This window comes from Myodes glareolus, chromosome 1 (assembly GCF_982192425.1).
Source record: "Myodes glareolus chromosome 1, mMyoGla1.1, whole genome shotgun sequence".
Lineage (NCBI taxonomy): Eukaryota > Metazoa > Chordata > Mammalia > Rodentia > Cricetidae > Myodes > Myodes glareolus.
In genome coordinates this window covers 68,785,721-68,810,260 of record NC_142026.1, presented here as the reverse complement: position 1 = coordinate 68,810,260, position 24,540 = coordinate 68,785,721, and the positions used below count along the sequence as shown (strand labels likewise).

General features: G+C 37.9%; 1 protein-coding gene across 2 annotated transcripts in view; it reads right to left on the bottom strand.

The window, feature by feature from the left end:
* Positions 1-9,799: 9,799 nt before the first annotated feature.
* LOC125396010 (sulfotransferase 2A2-like) overlaps positions 9,800-24,540 on the bottom strand; it is an 87,345-nt gene continuing 72,604 nt past the window's right edge. For both annotated transcript variants that reach the window (XM_087908935.1, XM_087908934.1), the window contains one exon: positions 9,800-10,023. In XM_087908935.1, the coding sequence (XP_087765061.1) occupies positions 9,911-10,023 (113 nt within the window). In that variant the 3' untranslated portion in view covers positions 9,800-9,910. The remainder of the gene's footprint in view (positions 10,024-24,540) is intronic.

Here is a 24,540-nt window from a genome sequence, read left to right as displayed (position 1 = left end):
TCATTTCTCAGCAAGATGTGAGGTTGATGAAGAACTTTTCCCATTCTGTCAGCTGATGTTTGTCCTATTGACTATGCCCTTTGCCTTCCAGGAACTTTTCAGTTTCATGAAGTACCATTTATTAATTGCCAATCTTAGTGTGTGCACTATTGGTGTTCTATTCAAGAAGTTGTCTCCTGTGTTAATGTGTTCAAGGCTACTTCCCACTTTCTTTTCTCTTGGGTTCAAGGTATCTAGATTTATGTTGAGGTCTTTAATTCACTTGGACTTGCATTTTGTACAAAGTAATGAATATGGATCAATTTGCATTCTTCTACATTCTGACACCCAGTAAACCATTTGTTGAAGAGTTTTCTTTAATCACTTGCTTAATTTTGGCTTCTTTGTAAAAAATCACATGTCCATAGGTGTGTGGATTTATTCCTACATCTTCAGTTTGACTCTATTGTGTCTGTTTTTATGCCAAAACATGCTTCTTTTATTTTTACTTATTTTTTACTTTATTACTTAAAAAATACCAATCCAAATCCCCACTCCCTCCCCTTCTCCTATTCTCCTTCCACTCCCTTCACAGACACTCTCACCCCACCCCATCCAATCCTAAGAGAGGGCAATGCACCCCGCCCTGTGGAAAATCCAAGGCTCTCCCTACTACATCTAGGTTGAGCTAGGTATACATCCCACGAGAATAGGATCCCAAGAAGTCAGTACACGCAGTAGAGACAAATCCCAGTGTCGCTATCAGTCCCCCACCCCAGTCTGCCCCAACTGTCAACCCCCTTCAGAGGGAGTTGTTTGTTCTCATGCTCATTCATTCCCAGTCCAGTTGGAGTTGGTGAGCTACCATTAGCTCAGGCAAACTGTCTCAGTGGATGAATCCCTCATGGTCTTGAGTTCTTTGCTCATACTCTCACTCCTTCCACTCTTCAAGTAGATCTTGGGAGCTCAGTCCAGTGCTCTGATGTGGGTCTCAACCTCTGTTTCCATCTGTTGTTGGATGAAGATTCTATGGTGATATTTAATATAATTATCAGTCTGACTACAGGGTAAGGCCAGTTCAGACACCCTTTCCTCTATTGCTTAGGGTCTTAGCTGGGATCATCCTTGTGGATTCCTGGGCATTTTTTCTAGAGCCAGGTTTCTTGCTAACAACATAATGGCTCCCTCAATCACTATAAATAATTCTTTCCTTGCTCTCATATCTGTTCTTCCTCCATCTCAACTATCCCATTCCTTCAAATTCTCCTCACCCCCCCAGCTCCCCTTCTTTCTACCCCCTGCCCCTATGCTCCTAAACTTTTTGTCTGATTCCAACTTCCAGGTGGGTCTATATATGTTTTTCTTTGGGTTCACCTTATTACTTAGCTTCTCTAGGATCATGAACTATAGGCTCGATGTCCTTTGTTTGTGACTAGTATCCACTTATGAGTGAGTACATACCATATTCATTTTTTGAGGTCTGGGTTACCTCACTCAGGATAGTGTTTTCTAATTTGATCCATTTGCATGCAAAATTCAAGATGTCATTTTTTTTTTAACCACTGAGTAGTGCTCTAATGTGTAAATGTGCCACACTTTCTTTATCCATTCTTCAGTTGAGGGACATCTAGGTTGTTTCCAGGTTCTGGCTATTACAAATAATGCTGCTATGAACAGAGTTGAATAAATGCTTTTGTAGTATGATTGAGCATCTTTTGTGTATATTCCCAAGAGTAATATTGCTGTATCCTGAGGTAGATTGATTCTCAGTTTTCTGAAAAACTGCCATACTGATTTCCAAAGTGGTTGCACAAGTTTGTTTTCCCATCAAAAATGGATGAGTGTTCCCCTTACTCCACATCCTCTCCAGCATAAGTTATCATTAGTGTTTTTGATCTTAGCCATTCTGACAGGTGTAAGATGGGATCTCAGAGTCATATTGATTTGCATTTCCCTGATAGCTAAGGAAGTTGAACATGTCCTTAAGTATCTTTTGGCCATTTGAACTTCTTCTGTTGAGAATTCTCTGTTTAGTTCAATACACCACTTTTTACTTGGGTTACTTAGAATTTTAATGTCTAGTTTCTTGAGTTTTTTATATATTTTGGAGATCAATTCTTTGTCTGATGTGCGGTTGGTGAAGATTTTTCCTCCTTCTGTAGGCTGCCTTTTTGTTTTATTGACTGTGTTTTTTGCTTTGCAGAAGCAAAACAGGATTGTTTTGACTATCCTGGTTTTGTTTTCTTTTTTCTTTTTTTGCTTTTCCATATGAATTTGAGTGATGTTCTTTCTAGATCTGTTAAAATTTTGCTGGGATTTTGATGGGCATTGCAGTGAATCTGTAGATTGCTTTTGGTAAGGTTGACATTTTTACTATGTTAATTCTACCTACCCAAGAGTATGGGAGATCTTTCCATTGTCTGATGTCTTCATCAATTTTTTTCTTCAAAGATTTAAAGTTGTTGTCATACAGGTCTTCTACTTGTTTAGTTTGAGTTACCCTGAGATATTTTATGCTATTTGTATTGCCTGCAAATTTCAAGATGCCATTGTTTATCATCACTAGGTAGTACTCCATTGTGTAAATGTACCACATTTTCTTTACCCATTCTTTGATTGAGGGGCATCTAAGTTGTTTTCAGGTTTTGATTATTACAAATAATGCTGCTATAAACAGAGCTGAGCAGATGTGTTTATAGTATGATTGAATATTCTTTGGGTATATGCCCAAGAGTGGTAATGCAGATCTTAAAGTAGATTGATTCCCAATTTTCTGAGAAATTGTCATACTGATTTGCAAAGTGGTTATACAAATTTGTGCTGATAATAGCAATGGAAAAGTGTTCCCCTTACACTGCATCCTCTCCAGGATAAGATATTATTGGTGTTTTTCATCTTAGCTATTCTGACTGGTGTAAGAGTCATTTTGATTTGCATTTTCCTCATGGCTAAGGATGTTGAACACTTCCTTAAGTGTCTTTTAGCCATTTGAGATTTTTCTATTCAGAATTCTCTGTTTAGATCTGTACCCTATTTTAAACCAGATTATTTGATATTTTGATGTCTAATTTCTTGAGTTCTTTATAGAATTTGGAGATCAGACCTGTGTCTGATATGAGGTTGGTGAGGTCTTTCAGTAAGCTACTTTTTTTTCTTATTGACTGCATCCTTTGCTTTACAGAAGCTTCTCAGTTTCTGGAGGTCCCATTTTTTAATTGTTGCTCTCAGTGCCTGTATTAGTGGAGTTATATTTAAGAAGTGGTCTCTTGTGCCCACGAGTTGAAGGATTCTTTCCATTTTCTCTTTTATGAGGTTCAATGTGGTTGGATTTATTTTAAGGTCTTTGATACATGTGGACTTGAGTTTTGTGTCTGGAGATAGATATGAATCTATTTGCATTCTTCTACATGTCGACATTCAGTTATGCCAACAGCGTTTGTTGAAAATGCTTTCTTTTTTCTATTATATAATTTTAGTTTCTTTGTCAAAATTCAGGTGTTTATAGGTGTGTGGATTAATAGAAGAGTTTTTGATTTGCTTCCATTGATTTACCTATCTTTTTTTTTTGCCAATACCAAGATGTTTTCATTATTGTAGTTCTATAGTAGAGCTTGTAGGGATGGTGATCCTCCAGAAGTTCTTTTATTAAACAGGATTGTTTTAGCTATCCTGGATTTTTCATTTTTACATATGAAGCTTCTCTGAATTATTCCAGATATCCCTGGCTGTATTGTCCCTCATATCTGTAATAAAAACCTCACCCTCAACCATAAGATGGAAAGACAACACTGTGATGTTGGAGTCTCCTCTTTGTGCTGTGATTCACATTAATGAATAAAGAAACTACCTTGGCCTGTTGATAGTACAGAACTTAGGTAGGCCGGGAGGACTGGACTGAATGCTGGGAGAAAGAAGGGCTGAGTCAGAGATGCCATGAATCCACCACCAGAGATAGATGTGCTTTGCCTTTAAGCCACTGCCACATGGGGATATTCATATCACTAGAAATGGGTTAAATTAATGTAAGAGTTAGCCAATAAGAAGCTAGAGCTAATGGTCCTCACAATGTTTTAATTAATATAGTTTCTGTGTGGTTATTTTAGTTCTGGGTGGCTGGTACAAACAAGTGGACTCCTTACTACAAGTTGGTGCCAACGTGATGGACTAAATCCACTTAAAAATCTGAGAGAGCTTAATTTTAGACAAAAAATATAGAGTTTAACACAGCTTCTTGCTGTTTGCTGATGGTGTGCCATAGCTCCTTTAAGAGAGGTATTCCTGACTCAGTCATAGCAAAAGAAAAAAAAGCCATACAGTTTTAAAGTACCAGCTTTCTGGGCTATGTTGCCAGTGTTGCTTTTTCAGGAGTTAGAGCATTTTACTGGGGTTTGTGAGCAGCATGCTGCAACTTGCTTGATGGCAACATGGACCAGATTTGTGCCTGGAACTAAGGCAATGTACACGGCACAGAGGAGCAAGTGGCTCTACCATGCTTGACTGGGTGGGGCAAGCAGGCATTGCCATATTTTCCATAGCAACGAGGCAACTTAAGTTTTTAAGAACCACTTAGCATTTTAAGAAGTGCTCCTGGACAATAAAGAATTAAAGATACACAATAGGACAGATTCAGACATAAAAGACCTCTAAATGGGTCACAGTGTTGAATAAATGTATGCAGGCTTGGGAGAGAGAAGATAAAGAGTATAGAGTGTCATAAAATAAAGTTAATGCTTTAAAAAGGGTAAAGTCTTTAAAGAGACAGAATACAGATAGTCATAGATTAAATAGAGTAAAGAAAAATAAGCCATATAAAAAATGGAAAATCACAGATAGTCTGGATTATGTATATTATTGTGTTTTCTTTGAATTTTTTGACTGTGAAGGAGCTATGCACAGAGAGACATTTCATTGTCTGGGCTGCTAAGCTAAACTGGCATATATTTTCTAAATGTATCATGACTTCCAAATTTGGGTCTAAGGATATGCTGTTTTGGAAAAGAGATTCTTTTGTTTTTACAGAAGATGAGTATCTGTTTCTAGAGCAATATGGTTTGATAGACCACAGCCTCCTGAAAGGTTTCTGTGAGCACCCTCAAAAATTACTTTGCCCAACTGCTGACTGAGATAAACCTAGAACACAGGATATACCATGAAAGACCTGATTAACAGCACCCCAATCAGCAGGAAGCAGTATGGAAAAAACTATGCCCATATTTCCAAATATTGTGTATAATTGTTTCTTTACATTTAAAGAGGGATATGCTATAGAGATTTGCATTGGTATGAATCTTGGTTTATTGATATAAATTTAAGGTCAATTTTGTTATATGTATATTTCTGCTCTTGATTAAGCTATTGTAATTGTGTAGTTCATTTAAAATATAATGTATAATTAAGAAACATAGGTTAATAGGTAATTATCTATAATAGTTAAGCTTGTAGTCATGTTAGATTTGCTAAAGGTATAGAGATATATTTCAGCTAAGTATTCTTCAAATCTTTCAGAGACCTTCAGAATATGGAATTTAAAATGATTAAGAATTTACGACTTTTCATGGCAGTGCTCTTTTATGACATCTTCTCTTGGCAGCACCAAGCTACTTCAAGAGGATGATGGCCTTACGGAGTTGGTTATCTATTTGAGCAAGAAACTGCTCTTGCCTTGACTGCTTCATGGTATGCTATAAAAATGGACATGCAGAACCCACAGAGAAATGACTGCTGAACTTGCATAAAGGTGAGATGATCCTTTGGGGTTCTTGCTTCATGAAAGAGTCTGTGAGACATTCTGCAGGATACATAAGAAAGTGACTGAACTGTCCTTGAAATTTCCTGCTTCATGGAAAAGTGTGCTGGATACTATGGGCCTGTAAATGGGGCTGAAAATGGATGCTCCAATGGTATAGAGGAACTTTGGGTAACTGTCCAGGCAGCGAGATGTCTCTGTCAATTCTAGAGTTTTAGAAGTTGCTTGCAATGTACTTCCTGTTTACTTAGATAATATTATATCCTTCTGGAGTCTTTCTTGGAGTTGAAGAATAGATAGTTATAGTTTCCTTAGTTATGATAAAAGATAAAGTAAATAGAAATATTGTAACTATGATTCTTGCTTGATAATTTTTTATAAGTAATTTTACCATGTTAAAGTTAAAACCTTCCTTCTTATTTAAACAGAAAAGGGAGGTGATGTGGGAGTCCCCTCTTTCTGCTGTGATCCCCATTAATGAATAAAAAAACTGCCTTGGCCTGTTGATAGGGCAGAACTTAGGTAGGCAGGAAGGACTGGACTGAATGCCAGGAGAAAAAAGGGTGGATTCAGAGACACCATGGATCCTCTGCTTGAGACAGATGCCGGTTAGAATCTTTGCTGGTAAGCTACTGCCATGTGGCAATATACAAATTAAAAGAAATGGGTTAAATTAATATAAGAGTTAGCCAATAAGAAGCTAGAGCTAATGGGCCAAGCAGTGTTTTAGTGAATATAGTTTCTGTGTGGTTATTTTAGTTCTGGGTGGCCAGGACAAACAAGCAGATTCCTTACTACAACACTGTATTATTCCTTTTATCTGAACATATAAATTTAAATATAAGTTTATTTATATAATATGCAAGAATATGGGCAAGCAGGAGGGCAAAGGATAGCACGCAGTAAAGGAGCAATACTGAGTAAGTTGTAATAGTGTGATGTATGTATCAAAGTTTCATATTGAAACCCATTATTTTATGTACCCTCTAAAATTACTAGAAAGAAGAAAAAGTGAAATAAAAGCAAAAAATACAGAGATGTGAGCTTATAAAAGTCTAATACCATATGCTATTTGTATGAGATTTCAAAGTCTATATATAACACTTTTTTTGTTTTTCTCTGAATGTCACAAAGAAAACAAAACTATTTCTCATGACAGAACAGCATCAACTAAGAAAACCCATGATTTTATGAAAAGGAATCTTACATGAATCTAGATTTTATGCTATACATTAAAAATTTGACAGCTTTAGATAATACATTTTCCATTAGAGTTTTTTTATGTTTAAAATATTACAAAGAATGTTCTTAAACTGAAATTCTGTGAAGTTAATTTGTGTTAGCTGGTAATGTATAACAAACCAGTAGTAAAAGAAGCAAATATTTGATGACTTAAGACTCCAAGATTTGGTCCTAGAGAGATGATTCAGAGGTCAAGAGCATTGCACTACCCTTGTAGAGAATCTGAATTCAGTTCCAAGGATACAAAGCAGGAAGCTTAGCACAACATGTATCTTCAACTCCATGGAAACCAATGTACTCTTTTGTGCCTCTGAAGGCACTACAAACAGACACATTACTTCTTCTACTACTACTATCACTACTACTACTACTACTACTACTGCTATCATTACAAAAAAGTCTCACAATTAAATAACAGGATTTATTCTATGACCACTCCCAGTCATTCACATGTAAACTAACAGGAAAATAAACACCAGTATTCATATGATACCTAAAAGTTTTAAAAACTTTTTTCCATGGGAACAGTCCTAGAGGGAAAAGTCAGCATTTTATTGTGGAATACTTTATTGAAAGATTCAACTTGGGCTACTGTGAAATGATTCTTCCAGTCCCCAGTTGTGCCTGGAAAATGTGAAACAGATACATAGATGGGTTGACGATGTTATTAACACTGTTCTCACTTCTTTCACATGCTCTTACCATTTGTGTGATGAGGACCACAAACTTAATAAGGTGGAATTACCAATGAGCCCCTGGAGAAGCATTTTTGTGCCTTGAAATTATATAATTCAAACTTCTACCTCTGTGGAAAACATGCTCCACATTCTCCTCTCCCAACCAATCAGCCACACAATCTAATAGCAACAGCACTGTCTTTACCATTTCATATGTCCAGATTTTTCCCGCTTCTCTCCACATTTGTTCCCATCACAATACCCAACCCAAGTGTGTTTCTCTTATCAATGATCAAAATATACATTAATTGTTCTTTCTACTTTCTAGTGTTTACTTTTAGAAGTTCACAACATGTAAGCACCTAAACAGTGGCTGAATTAGGATGAACAGTTTAGTCTGCTTTTCTTGCAGTGTCTAGATATGAAATCGCAATGATTACAATTATATGTGAAAAATTACTGCTTGGGAATTAAAACCAGATTCATCTCATCTAGCTAGTTTGGGGGTGAAGTGGGACTTATAGGTAACAGTTTTGATGAGTGCGGTGGCTTGCCTGCAGGAGGCTTGCTGCTGATGGACTAATGAGGCTGAGATGAGTGGGGGAGGAGCCCAGTGCCTAGAGACTGGGCTGTCCAACTGGGGTGCTGGTCACTCACCCTTTGGTCCAGGCTGTGCTGTCACTGTCTGTGTCTCAGGGAGTTGCTGAGGTTGTGGGAATAACTGGGTTTGGAGGCAGAGTGGGACTTGTAGATTAAAGGATCTGATCAGGGGTGGAGGAGCAGCTTTCCTATAGGAGGCTTGCTTCTGACCAGTTAGTGTGGCCATTTTTGCCCAAATGTCACAGAGTAAAAAAAATACATTTTCCTATACTGTTATTTATTTTTAAAATTTAACAAAGATTGCTTTTAATCTGGAGTTCCATGAAGGGCACTGGAGTTTCATGAAAATGTATTAACAAACAGGTAACTAGAAAAGTATGTATTTGATGACTCAAGATTCTAAGATTTGGAGCTAGAGGTTAAGGAAGGATGGATATGGGAGCAGGGAAGTATATATCTCAACTAAGGGAGTCATTTTAGGGTTTACAAGAGACTTGATTATAAAGGGGATCCCAGGTCCAAGGAGAGATCCCCAGATTGTTCTCTGGACAGAGGAGAGAGTGCCTGAACCTGCCTTGGCCCATAACCATACTGATGAATATTTTGCATATCACCATAGAACCTTCATCTGACGATGGATGGAGATAGAGACAGAGACCCACACTGGAACACTGGACTTAACTCCCTAGGTCCAAACGAGAAGCAGAAGGAAAGAGAACGTGAGCAAAGAAGGCAAGATCAGAGGGAACCTTCACCCGTTGATGAATGGAGATTGAGACAGAGACCCACATTGGAGCACTGGAATGAGCCCCCAAGGTCTAAATGAGGAACAGAAGGAGGGAGAACATGAACAAGAAAGGCAGGACTATGAGGAGTGCGTTCACCCACTGATACAAGGGGACTGATCTAATGAGAGTTCACCAAGGCCAGTTGGACTGGGACTGAATGAACACGTGATCCTACCAGATTCTCTGAATGTGGCCAGATTCTCTGAATGTGGCCAGATTCTCTGAATGTGGCCAGATTATCTGATTGTGGCTGGCACGGGGTCTTTCTGAAAAGCCATTGACAATGACACTGGGACTTGTTTCCTCTGCATATACTGGATTTTTGGGATCCAGTCTGTTTGAATGCTCACCTTCCTGCACCTGGAGGGAGAGGGGAGGAACTTGAACTTCCCACAGGGCAGGAAACCCTGACAGCTCTTAGGGATGGAGAGGGAGGAGGAGAAGAAGTGGGGGGAGTGGGAGGGTGTTGGGAGGAGGGGCGGAAATGGAAACTTTTATAAATTAATAAACTTTTATAAATTAAAAAAAGAATACTGTACTGCAAATGTAGATGATTAGAATTAACTTCCTAGGACCCAAAGCAAGCATATTACAGTAATTGCAGCTCTCTTCAGGGAATTGATTCACTTTTTTGGCCTTCGTAGGGACTATACACAAAAATGTGTACACACCACCAACACCACTACAACCACCTCTACCATCACCACCACCACCACCATTACTACTATTACTACTACTGTATTTTAAAATAATTATCCACAATTAAATAACAGGTACTTATTCTATGATCACACCCAGTCATTCACATGTATAATGACAGAAAAATAAACATATCCATATAAGATTCAGTACAGATATAAGATTCTAGTGTTTAGAGTTTATTTCCATGGGAACAGCTCTGGAGGAAATCCAGCCATCTTTTCCTGGACTACTTTATCAAAGGCCTCAGCTTGTGCTACTGTAAGGTGATTCTTCCAGTCCCCAGTTGTGCCTATAAAATGTGAAGCAGACACATAGATTGGTTAATAATGATCTTAATACCACTCACTTCTTTCTTCACAGGCTCTTACCATCTGTATAATGAAGAACATACATTTAATAAAGTGGAACTACTGGTGAACTCCTAGTGAACCATCCAGATGTCTTGAAATCATGTACATACATATTTTCTACTTCTGTGGAAATCATGCCCTACCTTCTATTTCCCAAACTATCAGCTATACAATCTAGTAGCAGCAACACAGACCCTACATTTTCATATGTCCAGATTATTCCTGCCTCCCAGCACACCTATTTGCATCGAACTATTCAACTGAACTGTGTTTTTCAACTCAATGATCAAGACATACTTTAATTGTTCTTTCTCCTTTTCAGTGCTCAGTTATAAAAGTTTTTCATAATATGCAAACACCTTTAAAAACATTTAAAAAGTTTTGTTTATGTGTGTGTAGGTACACATCAATATAGGTGGATGCAGAAGGTGGAGGCATCAGATTCCCAGGAGGAGAAAATACACTCAGTTGTGTGCTGCATGCCAGCCATCTTGATTCTTCCACCAGTTACAGGAGATCCAGCTACTTGTTGGTGAGAACATCCCAGAACTTCTGTATTCAATCAGCCATGGTGTTTGTTGATTGATGATCTTTATTATTTTATTTCCTGTGCTTTGTAGCATTTCCTATTTTATCCACACACTGGTTCATATTAATCAATTCCAGTAGTTGTTTAGTTTTGGAATTAGAAACATAAGGTTGTTCAAAATTTTCCATTGAATTGTGTGTTCCTTCAATATGGAGGACTGATGTCTTCCACATAATTACATCTTGTCTTTCTGTGTCCTTATTTATGCCACTGTAACTACCTCTTCCTATTTTCCCTCCACTTAGAATGCTGGAGACCCTACGTTTGTCCATGTTTTACTTCATAGCTCTGGCACTTTGATATGCTCCATGAATTTCCTTTTTGTAGATATGCATGGAATATGTATATAATATATTTGAAAGGTAAAATGCCTCTTTTTATTTTTTTGAGACAGAATTCTTTCTGTGTAACAGTCCTAGCTGTCCTGTAACTAGTTCTTATAGACCAGGCCGGTCTTGAACTCACAGAAATCTGCCTACTTCTCCCTCCTGAGTGCTGAGTTTAAAGGCGTACATCACCACCACCCAGCTTCAAAGGTTTTTTAAATTGCTAAAACTTCAAAGCATGTCAGACATATATATCATATTGAGTATGAGATTTGAGTGCACTCATAAATGAGTGAGGAAGGTCCTGGTGATGTTTCCACTTTTCTGATGAGAAAAAAAATAAGCCTTGAGATATTACCCAGCATGTCAGTGATAGATGTATATTTGTAGTAAAAAAGATTTACAATTGATTTCATGTTTTTTCTTATCACTACTTTCTTTATATATCACATTAGCTAATTTAAATTCTCCAGGGGGAAGCCCTTCTATCCCCATGTGACCTCAGAGGAACTCTGAAACACAAGCTGCAGCTATACAGAGAGGACCAAGAGATGCATAACCACCCAACCAGTGGGGCACCCCACTCTCTTAGCCCTCCAAACCAGGGAAAAACTGTGGGCCTCTTTCCCACCTGCCTCAGCTTCTCTAGCCTGCCAGTCAGCAGAGAAGCTTCCTGCAGGTAGGCTGTTCCAACACCTCCACCCTATCTATTGAACACTGCAAACCACAAGTTACACTCAGCCTCCAAACCCTACTATCCCCCGGGAACTCTGAGGAACTCTGAAACAGAGACTGCAACTACACGGAGAGGATCAAGAGAGAGGACCAAGAAAGGAACTCTGAAGCACAGTCTGTGAGTGCACATAGTGGACAAAGAGAGCAAATGAAAAGAGTAGACCAAGACAGTGGACCAAGAGAGAAGACCAAAGGAGATCTCAGTGGCTCCCTGAGACACAGACAGTGACAGTATAGAGCAGACCAAGAACAGTTCCCAAAGACACAGACAACAAGAATTGGACCAAGAGTTAAAAATGTTGCTGACACCAATTGGAGAAAGAGATGGTAGGAACCAATGCAAGAATCCATTCAACAACCTAAAAAGCAACATGTATGACCAGAACCAGTGGCCATACAACAGGAATACTTAATCATCCCAGCCCAGAAGAAGCAGAAAAAAAGATTTTAAATGTAACTTTATGAAGTTGATGGAGACGTTTAAAGAGGAAACAAATTCAAAGGCACAGAAAATACATTCAACAAAATCATAGAAGAAAACATTCCCAACCTTAAGAAGGATATCCCTATGAAGGTATAAGAAACTTACAAAGCACAAAACAGACTGCACCAACAATGTTCCCTAGCCATATAAGGATCAATGCAAAAACACACAGAATAAAGAAAGAATATTAAGAACTGCAAAGTATAAAGGCCAAGTAACATATAAAGGCAGTCCTATCAGAATTACACCCAACTCCTCGACGGAAACCATGAAAGCCAGAAGGTCCTGGACAGATTGTTGCAGACACTAAGAGACGCCAGATGTAAGCCCAGACTACTATACCCAGCAAAGCTTTCATTCATCATTGATGGAGAAAACAAGATATTTCATGACAAAACAAGATTTAAATAATACCTATCCACAAATACAGTCCTACAGAAAGGATTAGAAGGAAACCTAACCCAAGGAAGCTAATTACACCCACAAAATCACAGGCAACAGATAACACTAGCAAACCCCAAAGAAGGGAAACACACCTATACTACCACCAAAAAGTAACAAGAATTAACAAATACTGGTATTGATATCTCTTAATATCAATCGACTCAATTCATCTATAAAAAGACACAGGCTAACAAAATGGATATCAGGATCCATCCTTCTGCTGAATATAAGAAACATACCTTAACCTCAAAGACAAATATTACTTCAGAGTACAGGATTGGGGAAAGATGTTTTAATCAAATGAACCTAAGAAACAAGTGGGTATAGCTATCCTAATGTCTAATAAAATGACTTCAAACTAAATCTATCAAAAGAGATGGAGAAGGACACTTCATACTCATCACAGGAACAATCAACCAGGATGAAATCTCCATTCTGAACATCTATGCCACAAATACAAGAGCACCCACATATGTAAAAGAAACATCACTAAAGATTAAATTGCACATCAAACTCTATACACTAATTGTAGGAGATTTCAACACCCCACTCTCCTCAATGGACAGGTCAACCAGAAATAATTTCAACAAATAAATAAGAGAACTACGAATGCCATGGCTCAAATGGACTTAACAGAAACCTACAGGATATTTCACTCAAACACAAAAGAATATACCTTCTTTTCAGCATCTCATGTAACCTTTTCTAAAATTGGGTCTGTAACAAGACAAACTTCAACGGACGCAAAAAATTGGAATAACCTGGAATAACCCCTTGTATCTTATTGATTAACCATGACTTAAAGTTAAAATTCAACAACACTAATTGCAGAAAGCCCACAAACTCATGGAGATTGAACAGTGCTGAATGAACCACCCCTGGATCAAGGACAAAATAAAGAAAGTAAAGACTTCCTAGAATTCAATGAAAATGAGGGTACAACGTACCCAAACCAATTGGACACTATGAAAGTAATGCTAAGAGAAAAGCTCATAGCACTAAGTGCTTACATAAAGAAAGTGAAGAAAACTCACACTAGTGACTTAACAGCACACCTAAAAGCTCTAGAACAAAAAGAATCAGACTGACCCAGGAGGAAGAAATGACAGGAAATAATCAAATTGAGGACTGAAAACAATAAAATAGAAATACAGAAAACAATACAAAGAATCAACAGAACAAAGAGATTTTTTTTTTTGCGAAAATCAGTAAGATAGATGGAATCTTTATCCAAAATAATCAAAAGGTAGATAGAGAACATCCAAATCAACAAAATCAGAAATGGAAAGGGGAATATAAAGACAGAAAAATCCACAGAATCATAAGGAAATACTACACAAACCTGTACTCCAGAAAATTTGAAAATGTAAAATAAATAGACAATTTTCTGGATAGGCACCACATACTAAAATTAGATTAAGAACAGGTGAACAATTTAAATAGACCTATGATCTACAAGAAAATAGAAGCAGTCATCAAAAGTCTCACAACCAAAAAAAAAAAAAAGCTCAATGGCCAGATGGTTTCTGTGCAGAATTCTGTCAGAACTTCAAGGAAGAGCTAACACCTGTGCTCCTCCAATTATAACACATAATAGAAACAGAAGAAACATTGCCAAACTCTTTTTATGAGGTCACAGCCACCCTGATACAAAAACCCCACAAGGTCTTGACACCAACCAAGAAAGAGAATTACAGATCAATCTCACTCATAAGTATTCATACAAAAATACTCAATAAAATACTGGTAAACCAAATCCAAGAACACATCAAAAAAGAATCAACTATGACCAAGCAGGCTTCATCCCCGAGATGCAGAGATGGTTCAACATATGAAAATCTATCAAGATAATCCACCATATAAACAAACTGAAATAAAAAGACTATATGATCATTTCATTAGATGCTGAAAAAGCATTCAACAAATTTTAATACCCCTTTATGATAAAGTTCTTGAAGATATCAGGGATAAAAGGAAAGAATCTAAACATAATAAAAGCAATATACAGCAAGTCAACAGCTAACATTAAATGGAGAGAAACTCAAAAAATACCACTGAGATCAGAAACAAGATAAGACTGTCCACTCTCTCCATATATATTCAACATATTTATTTATTTATTTAATCATTTATTAAAAATTTCCAACTCCTCCCGCCTCTCTTTTCCCTCCCCCCTCCCCACCTTCCCCTCCCTCTCTAGTCTTAAGAGCAGACAGGGTCCCCTGCCCCATGGGAAGTCCAAGGTCCTCTCCCCTTTATCCAGGTCTATAAAGGTGAGCATCCAAACAAACCAGGTTCCCACAAAGTCAGTCCATGCAGTAGAATAAAAACCCAGTGCCATTGTCCTTGGCTTCTCAGTCAGCCTTCATTGCCAGCCACATTCAGAGTGTTCATTTTGATCACATGCTCCATCACTCCCAGTCCAGCTGGCCTTGGTGAGCTTCCATTAGATCAGTCCCACCGTCTAAATGGGGGGACATACCCCTCATGATCCCGACCTCCCCGCTCATGCTCTCCCTCATTCCGCTCCTCATTTGGACCTTGGAATCTAAGTCCAGTGATCCAATGTGGGTCTCTGTCTCTATCTCCATCCATTGCCAGATGAAGGTTCTATGGTGATATGCAAGATATTCATCAGTGTGGCTATGGGACAAGGCCAGTTCAGGCACCCTCTCCTCTGCTGCCCAAGGAACAATCTGGGAACCTCTCCTTGGACCTGGGAACCCCTCTAGAATCAACTCTCTTGCAAACACTAAAATGGCTCCCTTAAAATATTTACTTCTCTGTTCCCATACCACCCTTCCTCCATCCCACCCATCCCATTCCCCCAAGTTCTCTCGAATCCTCACCTTTCCCTTCTCTTTACCCATCTCCCCTTACATCCACCCCCCAAACTTTCGTGTACCCAAGCTTTGTCTGGAAATCTTCTCTACTTCCAATATCCAGGAGGATAACTATATATTTTTCTTTGGGTTTACTTTGTTATTTAGCTTCTCTAGGATCACGAATTATAGGCTCAATGTCTTGTATTTATGGCTAGAATCCAGTTATGAGTGAGTACATACCACATTCCTCTTTTCGGGTCTGGGTTACCTCACTCAGTAAAGTGTTTTCTATTTCCATTCATTTGCATGCAAAATTCAAGATGTCATTGTTTTTTACTGCTGAGTAAAACTCCAACGTGTATATGTTCCACACCTTTTTTAACCATTCTTCTATTGAGGGACACTTAGGTTGTTTTCAGGTTCTGGCTATTACAAATAGTGCTGCTATGAACATAGTTGAAGAAATGCTTTTGTAGTATGATAGGGCATCTCTTGGGTATATTCCCAAGAGTGGAATTGCTGGGTCCTGAGGTAGGTTGACTCCCAATTTCCTGAGAAAATGCCACACTGATTTCCAAAGTGGTTGCACAAGTTTGCATTCCCATCAAAAATGGATGAGTGTTCCCCTTACTCCACATCATCTCCAGCATAGGCTATCATTGGTGTTTTTTGAGTTTAGTTTTTCTGACAGGTGTAAGATGGTATCTCAAAGTTGTTTTGATTTGCATTTCCCTGATCACTAAGGAGGTTGACCATGACCTTAAGTGTCTTTTGGCCATTTGAACTTCTGTTGAGAATTCTCTGCTCAGTTCAGTATCCCATTTTTTAATTGGGTTATTTAGAGTTTTAGTGTCTAGTTTCTTGTGTTCTTTGTATATTTTGGAGATCAGACCTTTGTCTGATGAGGGATTGGTGAAGATATTCTCCCAATTAGTAGGTTGACTTTTGACAGTCAACTTTTTGACACTGTCTTACTGACAGTGTCCTTTGCTTTACAGAAGCTTCTCAGTTTCAGGAGGTCCCATTTATTCATTTTTTTTCTTATTGTCTGTGCTACAGGGGTTATACATAGGAAGTGGTCTCCTGTGCCCATGTGTTGTAGACTACTTCCCACTTTCTCTTCTTTCAGGTTCAGTGTGGTCAGATTAATATTGAGGTCTTTAATCCATTTGGACTTGAATTTTGTGCATGTTGATAGATGTGGATCTATTTTCATTCTTCTACAGGTTGACATCCAGTTATGCCAGCACCATTTGTTAAAGATGCTTTCTTTCTTCTATTGTGTAGTTTTAGCTCCTTTGTTGAAAATCAGGTGTTCATAGGTTTGTGGAATAAGATCTGGGTCTTCAATTCGATTCCATTGGTCAACATCTCTGTTTTTGTGCCAATACCAAGTAGTTTTCATTACTGTAGCTCTGTAATAGAGTTTGAAGTCAGGGATGGTAATGCCTCTGGAAGTACTTTTATTGTATAGGATTGTTTTGACTTTCCTGGGATTTTTGTTTTTCATATAAACTTTATTATTATTCTCTCAAGGTCTGTGAAGAATTTTGCTGGGATTTTGGTGGGTATTGCATTGAATCTATAGACTGCTTTTGGTAGAATTGCCATTTTTACTATGTTGATCCTCCCAATCCAAGTACATGGGAGATTATTCCAGTTTCTGCTATCCTCTTCAATTTCTTTCTTCAAAACCTTAAAGTTCTTGTCAAATAGATCTTTCACTTCTTTGGTTAGAGTTACCCCAAGATACTTTATGCTGTTTGTGGCTATTGTGAAAGGTGATGTTTCTCTGATTTCCCTCTCTGTATCTTAGTTCTTTGTGTATAGGAGGGCAACTGATTTTTTGGAGTTGATTTTGTATCTTGCCACAGTACTAAAGGTGTTTATCAGCTGTAGGAGTTCTCTGGTAGAGTTTTTGGGGTCACATATGTCCACTATCATATCATCTGCAAATAATGAAAGTTTGACTTCTTCCTTTCCAATTCAAATCCCCTTGATCTCCTTATGCTGTGTTATTGCTATTGCTAGAACTTTAAGCACTTTATTGAAGAGGTATTGAGAGAATGGACAGCCTTGTCTTGTTCCGGATTTTAGTGGGATGGCTTTGAGTTTCTCCATTTCATTTAATGTTAGCTGTCAGCTTGCTGTATATTTCATTTATTATAGTTATGAATGAACCTTGTATCCCTAATCTCTCCAAGACTTTTATTATGAAGGGGTGTTGAATTTTGTCAAATGCTTTTTCAGCATCTAATGAAATGATCGTATGGTTTTTTTCCTTCAGTTTAGTTATATGATGGATTACGTTGATAGATTTTTGTTTGTTGATCCAGCCCTGCCTCTCTTGGATGAGCTTATTTGATCATAATGTATAATTTTTTGGATTTGTTCTTGGATACTGTTTGCTAGTATTTTATTGAGAACTTTTGCATCGATGTTCATGAGTGAGATTGGTCTGTAATTCTCTTTCTTGGTTAAGTCTTTGTGTGGTTTTGGTATCAGGGTGACTGTAGGTTCATAAAAGGAGTTAGTCAATGACTCTTCTGTTTCTACTTTGTGAAACACATTAAGGAGTATAGGTATTAACTCTACTTGGAAGTTCTGATAGAATTCTGCCTTGAAACCATTTGGGCTAAGGCTTTTTTTGAAAGTAGGTTTCTGATGACAGCTTCTATTTCCTTGCAACTTACAGGTCTATTTAAACTGCTCGTCTGGTCTTGACTTAATTTTGGTATATGGTATTTATCTAAAAAAGTGTTCATTTCTTTCACATTTTCCAATTTTGTGGCATAGAGGCTTTTGTAGTAAGATATAATGATTCTGTGAATTTCCTCTGTGTCTGTGGTTATGTCCCCCTTTTCATTTCTGATCTTGTTAATTTGCATGTTCTCTCTCTGCTGTTTGAGTCGTTTAGATAGGGGTTTGTCAATCTTGTTGATTTTCTCCAGGAACCAGCATTTTGTTTCATTGATTCTTTGGATTGTTTTCTGTGTTTCAATTTTGTTGATTTCAGCTCTCAGTTGATTATTTCCAGTCTTCTACTCCTCCTGGGTGAGTCTGCTTCTCTTTTTTCTAGAGCTTTCAGATGTGCTGTTAAGTCTCTAATATGTGCTTTCTCCATTTTCCCTATGTGGGCATTTAATGCTATGAACTTTCCTCTTAACTTTTCTCATAGCACTGCTTTCATTGTGTCCCATAGGTTTGGGTATGTTGTGTCTTTATTTTTATTGAATTCAAGGAAGACTTTAATTTCTCTCTTTATTTCTTCCTTGACCCAGGGATGGTTCAGTAGTTCACTGTTCAGTTTCCATGAGTTTGTAGGCTTCCTTGGGTTAGAATTATTGTTGAGTTCTAACTTTATTCCATGGTGATCTGATAGTACACAGGTGATCATTATAATTTCTTTATATCTATGGATGTTTGCTTTTTTAATAAACAAATTATTTCTTTATTTCCCAAAATAACCAATTTATTTGGAAAAGTACATAAATAATGGGTATGAGAAAAAACAATTAAACACAAATCACATTAATCTAAATCAATAGTTGAAAAATTCTCAATGTTTTATCTCTACCAACATCATTTAAGGATTGGTTCTATGTGCACTTCAATTAATAATTTAAAATACTTACCTAAAAGGAAGCATAATGTTACAGGTAATATTTATGAAGAACAAGAATATCAGTTATTGCAAAAATTGATTAACAAACATTATTCAGGAACTTGAAAATTTAGCAAGTTTGATTTTACAGTCACTATAATAAGGAGATGTTTAGTTATCTATTTATTTTTTCAACTCTAGTAAACAGTACCAAGATGATAGCATTTATGTACTTTACAGCCTGAATTAATGTTCAATCTCTGACACTGAATGATTGTTTATCTTAAATTTTGAGAAGTAAATTTCAAGGTTTTTTTCTGGTTCTCAATTTCCTTCTATTCTATTCATCATTTAATGAAAGGAGTTATGATTTTCTTTTTTTTCAATTATGTGATCAATTTTTGAGAAGGTTCCATGAGTTGTTGAGAAGAAGGTGTATTCTTTTTTGTTTGCGTGGAATATTCTATATATGTCTGTTAGGTCCATTTTGTTCATTACATCTGTTAGTTCTTTTATTTCTCTGTTAAGTTTCTGTCTGGTTGACCTGTCCATTGGTGAGAGAGGAGTGGTGAAATCACCCACTATTAGAGTGTGGGGTTTGATGTATGTTCTGAATTCTAGTAATGTTTCTTTTACATATGTGGGTGCTTTTATATTAGGGGCATAGATATTCAGTATTGAGACTTCCTTCTGATGAATTGTTTCTGATATGATTATAAAGTGTCCATCTCCGTGTCTTCTGATTGATTTTAGTTTGAAATCTATTTTGTTAGATATTAGTATAGCCACATCCGCTTGTTTCTTTGGTCCATTTGATTGGAAAACCATTTCCCAACCCTTTACTCTGAGGTAGTGTCTGTCTTTGTGTTTGAGGTGTGTTTCTTGTAGGCAGCAGAATGTTGGATCCTGATTTTGTATCCAATCTCTTAGTCTGTGCCTTTTTATAGGTGAGTTGAGTCCATTGATATCAAGTGATATTAATGACCAGTGGTTGTTGACTCCAGTTATTTTTCCTGTTGCTAGTGTTTGTGTGTTTCCCTTCTTTGAGTTGTGCTGGTGGAGTGTTGTCAGATGCTTGTCTTATTATGAGTGTTGTTGGCTTCCTTGGTTTGTGATTTTTCTTCTAGTATTTTCTGTAAGGCTGGCTTTGTGGCTATGTATTGTTTAAATCTGTTTTTGTCCTGGAATATCTTGTTTTCTCCATCGATGGTAAATGCAGGCTTTGCTGGGTATAGTAGTCTGTGCTTGCAATCTTGGTCTCTTAGTTTCTGCAGCTCATCTATCCAGGACCTTCTAACTTTCATGGTTTCCATTGAGAAGTCAGATATAATCCTGATAGGTTTCCCTTTATATGTTACTTTACCTTTTTCCCTTGCAACTCTTAATATTTGTTCTTTATTCAGTATGTTTTGTGTTTTGATTATTATATGGTGAGGGGATTTTTTTTTGATCCAGTCTATTTGGTGTTCTGTATGCTTCTTGTACCTTCATAGGAATATCGTTCTTTAGATTGGGAGAGTTTTCTTCAATAATTTTGGTTAATATATTTTCTGGGCCTTTGTGCTATAAATCTTCTCCTTCTTCTATCCCTATTATTCCTAGGTTTGGCCTTTTCATGGTGTCCCAGATTTCCTGGATGCTTTGTGTTAAGTATTTGTTGAATTTGTTTTGTTCTTTAATCAGTGAGTTTATTTCCTCTACAGTATTTTCAGTGTCTTAGATTGTTTCTTCTATCTCTTGTATTCTTCTGGTAATACTTGTCTCTGTACTTCCTATTCATTTACCCAGATTTTCCATATCCAGCCTTCCCTCGGTTTGTGTTTTTTTCATTACCTCCATTTCATTTTTTCAAGTCTTGAACTGTTTTCCTTACCTGTTTGATTGCTTTTTCTTGGGTATCTTTTAGAGATTTATTCATTTCATCTACTTTTTTGTTTGTTATCTCCATTTCTTTACAGCAGTTTTTCACCTCCTGTTTAAGTTCCTCTATTATTTTCATATAGTTCCATTTAAAGTAGATTTCTTCTATTTCTTCTAGAGTAGGGTGTTCAATTCTTCTAGTTTCATGATACCTGGATTCTGGTGATGTCATGTATCCTTTCAGGTTCTTGCATTGGCTCCTGCCCATTTCTTCCCTCAAATGGGGCCAGGAGAGTCCTGGTGTCTTGGTTCAGTCTTTGCTGTGACTGACTCTCTGGGTGGATCTCTTCAGTGCAGGAGCAAGAACTGTTCCTGGTCTCTAGATGGAACTCCTCAGAATCCTCTGTATGGAACTCCTCAGCACAGACACAGGGATAGCTGCTATTCCAAAGACACTGCAGACAAAAGGGCAAACGTGGGGCAGGGCAGGTTTGAGTGGAACACAGAAGACCCTGCAGCAGGAGCTGGGGTGAAGCTGTGCTCTCTTCTGGGACAGTCTGCCCCAGATAGCACACACTCACCCCTCTGTCTGGAACTCCTCAGCACAAACACAGGGATCGCTGGTATTCTAAGGACACATAACACAAATGGGCAAACGTGGGGGCAGGGCAGGGCAGGGTAGGGTCCAGTGGAACACAGAAAAACTTGCTGCAGGAGCTGGGGGGGCTGTGCTCTCTTTTAGGGCAGTCCACCTGGGGTAGCACACACTCACCCCTCTGGATGGAACTCCTGAGCACTGAAATAGGGATAGCTGGTATTCCAAGGACACTGCAGACAAAAGGGCAAATGTGAGGGCAGGGCAGGATTGAGTGGAACACAAAAGATTCTGCAGCAGGAGCTTGAGGGGCTGTGCTCTCTTCCAGGACAGTCTGCCCGGGATAGCACACACTCACTCCTCTGAATGGAACTCCCCAACATAGTTCTTGAAGTTCTAGCTAGAGCAATAAGACTACATAAGGAGATCAAGGGGATTCCAATTGAAAAGGAAGAAGTTAAACTTTGCTATTTGCAGATGATATGACAGTATATGTATAAGTGATCCCAAAAACTCTACCAGGGAACTTTTATAGCTGAAAAATACCTTCAGTTATGTGGCTGGATATAGGATCAATACAAAAAAGTCCATATACCTTCTATACACAAATGATACAGAAGCTGAAAAAGAAATCAGAGAAACATCACCCTTCACAATAGCCACAAATAACAAAATATCTAGGAATATCACTAACCAAAGAAGTAAAAGACCTGTTTGACAAGAACATTAAGTCTTTGAAGAAAGAAATTGAAGAAGATACCAGAAAATGGAAAAATTTCCCATGCTCTTGGGTAGGTAGGATCAACATTATAAAAATGGTAATCCTACAAACACAATCTACAGGTTTAGTGAAATTCCCACCAAAATTCTAACACAATTCTTCACAGACCTTAAAAGATCAAAATTCAACTTCATATGGAAAAACAAAAAACCCAGGATAGCCAAAACAATCCTGTACAATAAAGAAACTTCTGGAGGAATCACCATCCCTGACATCATGCTTTATTATAGAGCTTCAGTAATGAAAACAGCTTAGTAGTGACATAAAAAAGACAGGTTGGCCAATGGAATCAAATCAAAGACCTGGATATTAATCCGCACACCTATGAACACCTGATTTTCGACACAGAAGTTAAAATTATTCAATGGAAAATTGAAAGAATCTTCAACAAATTGTGTTGGCATTACTGGATGTCAACATGTAGAAGAGAGAAAATAGAGCCAGATCTATCCCAATGCACAAAAAGCAAGTCCAAATGGATTAAAGATCTCAATATAAATCTGACCACACTGAACCTGATAGAAGAGAAAGTGGGAAGTAGCCTTCAATCATGGGCACAGAAGACCATTTCCTGAATACAATACCAGTAACACAGACATTGAGAGCAAAGATAAATAAATGAAACCTGAGAAGCTTTTGTAAAGCAAAGGACACAGTCAATAATACAAAAAGGCAGTCTACTGAATAGGAAAACATCTTCATCAATCCCATATGAGACAAAGGACTGATCTCCAAAATATATAAGAACTCAAGAAATTAGAGATCAAAATTCCAAATAATTCAATTGAAAATGGGGTACAGATGGAAATGGAGAATTCTTAACAGAAGCATCTCAAATGGCCAAAAGACATTCAAGGAAATGTTTAACATCCTTAGCCATCAGGGAAATACAAATCAAAACTACTCTGAGATACCATCTTACACCAATCAGAATAGCTTAGATCAAAACCACCAATGATATCTTATGCTGGAGAGGATTCAGAGTAAGGGGAACACTCTTCCATTGCTGATGGGAATGCAAACTTGTACAATCACTCTGGACATCAATTCAACAGTATCTCAGAAAATTGGGAATCAACCTACCTCAGGACCCAGCAATACCACTCTTGTGTATATACTCAATCACACTATAAGGATATTTGTTTAACCATGCTCATAGCAACACTTATTTTTAATATCAAGAACATGGAAACAACCTGTATACCCCTCAATGGAAGAGTGAATAAAGAAAATGTGGTACATTTACACAATGGAGCACTACTCAGTGGTAAAAAACAATAACATCTTAAAATGTGTGCAAATGGATAGATCTAGAAAGAAAATCCCGAGTGAGGTAATTCAGACCCAGAAAGCTGAGCATGATATGTACTCACTCATAAGTGGATAATAGCTGTAAAGAAAAAGGTAATGAGCCCATATTCCCTGACCCTCGAGAAGCTAAGTAATAAGGTGAACCATAAGAGAAACATATATAGATCACCCTGGGAAGGGGAAATTTACAAGATCTCCTGACAAAGTTGAGAGTGTGGGGGTGACAGGAGAAGAAGAAAGGGAGAAGGAGATAGGAAGGGAAACTTGGGGGTACTGGATAGTCAAGATGGGGGAAGAATAGAGAAGGAAAGCCAGGAATTACATATCTTGTTTGAATGACCCATTATGGGGCTGGCAAGAAACCTGGCACTAGAGAAATTTCCAGGAATCCAAAGGATGACCCAAGCTACCACCCTAAGCAATAGTGGAGACAGTGCCTGAACTGGCCTTGCCCTGTAGTCAGATTGATAAATATCTTAAAGGTCATCATAAAGCCTTCATCCAACAACTGATGGAAACAGATGCAGAGACCCACAGTGGAGCATTGGGATGAGATCATAATGTCCAGTTGAATAGTGTGAAGAGTGAGAATATGAGCAAAGAAATCAAGACTATGATGGGGACACCCACTGAAACATCTTACTTGAGATAATGGGAGCTCATCAACTCCAGTTTGACAGGGATGGAACCAAAATAGCAATAAGCTAGACCCTCTGAATGTGGGTGACCATTGTATGCCTGGGACAGACTGTGGGGCTACTGGCAGTGACACCAGGATTTGTTTCTGCTGCTTGTGTTGGCCTTTTGGAACCTATTCTCTTTGGATGAATACATTGCTCACCCTGGATATTGCAAGGAGGTTCTTCCTCAGAGTAATGTGCCTTGCCTAATTCCAGAAAGTC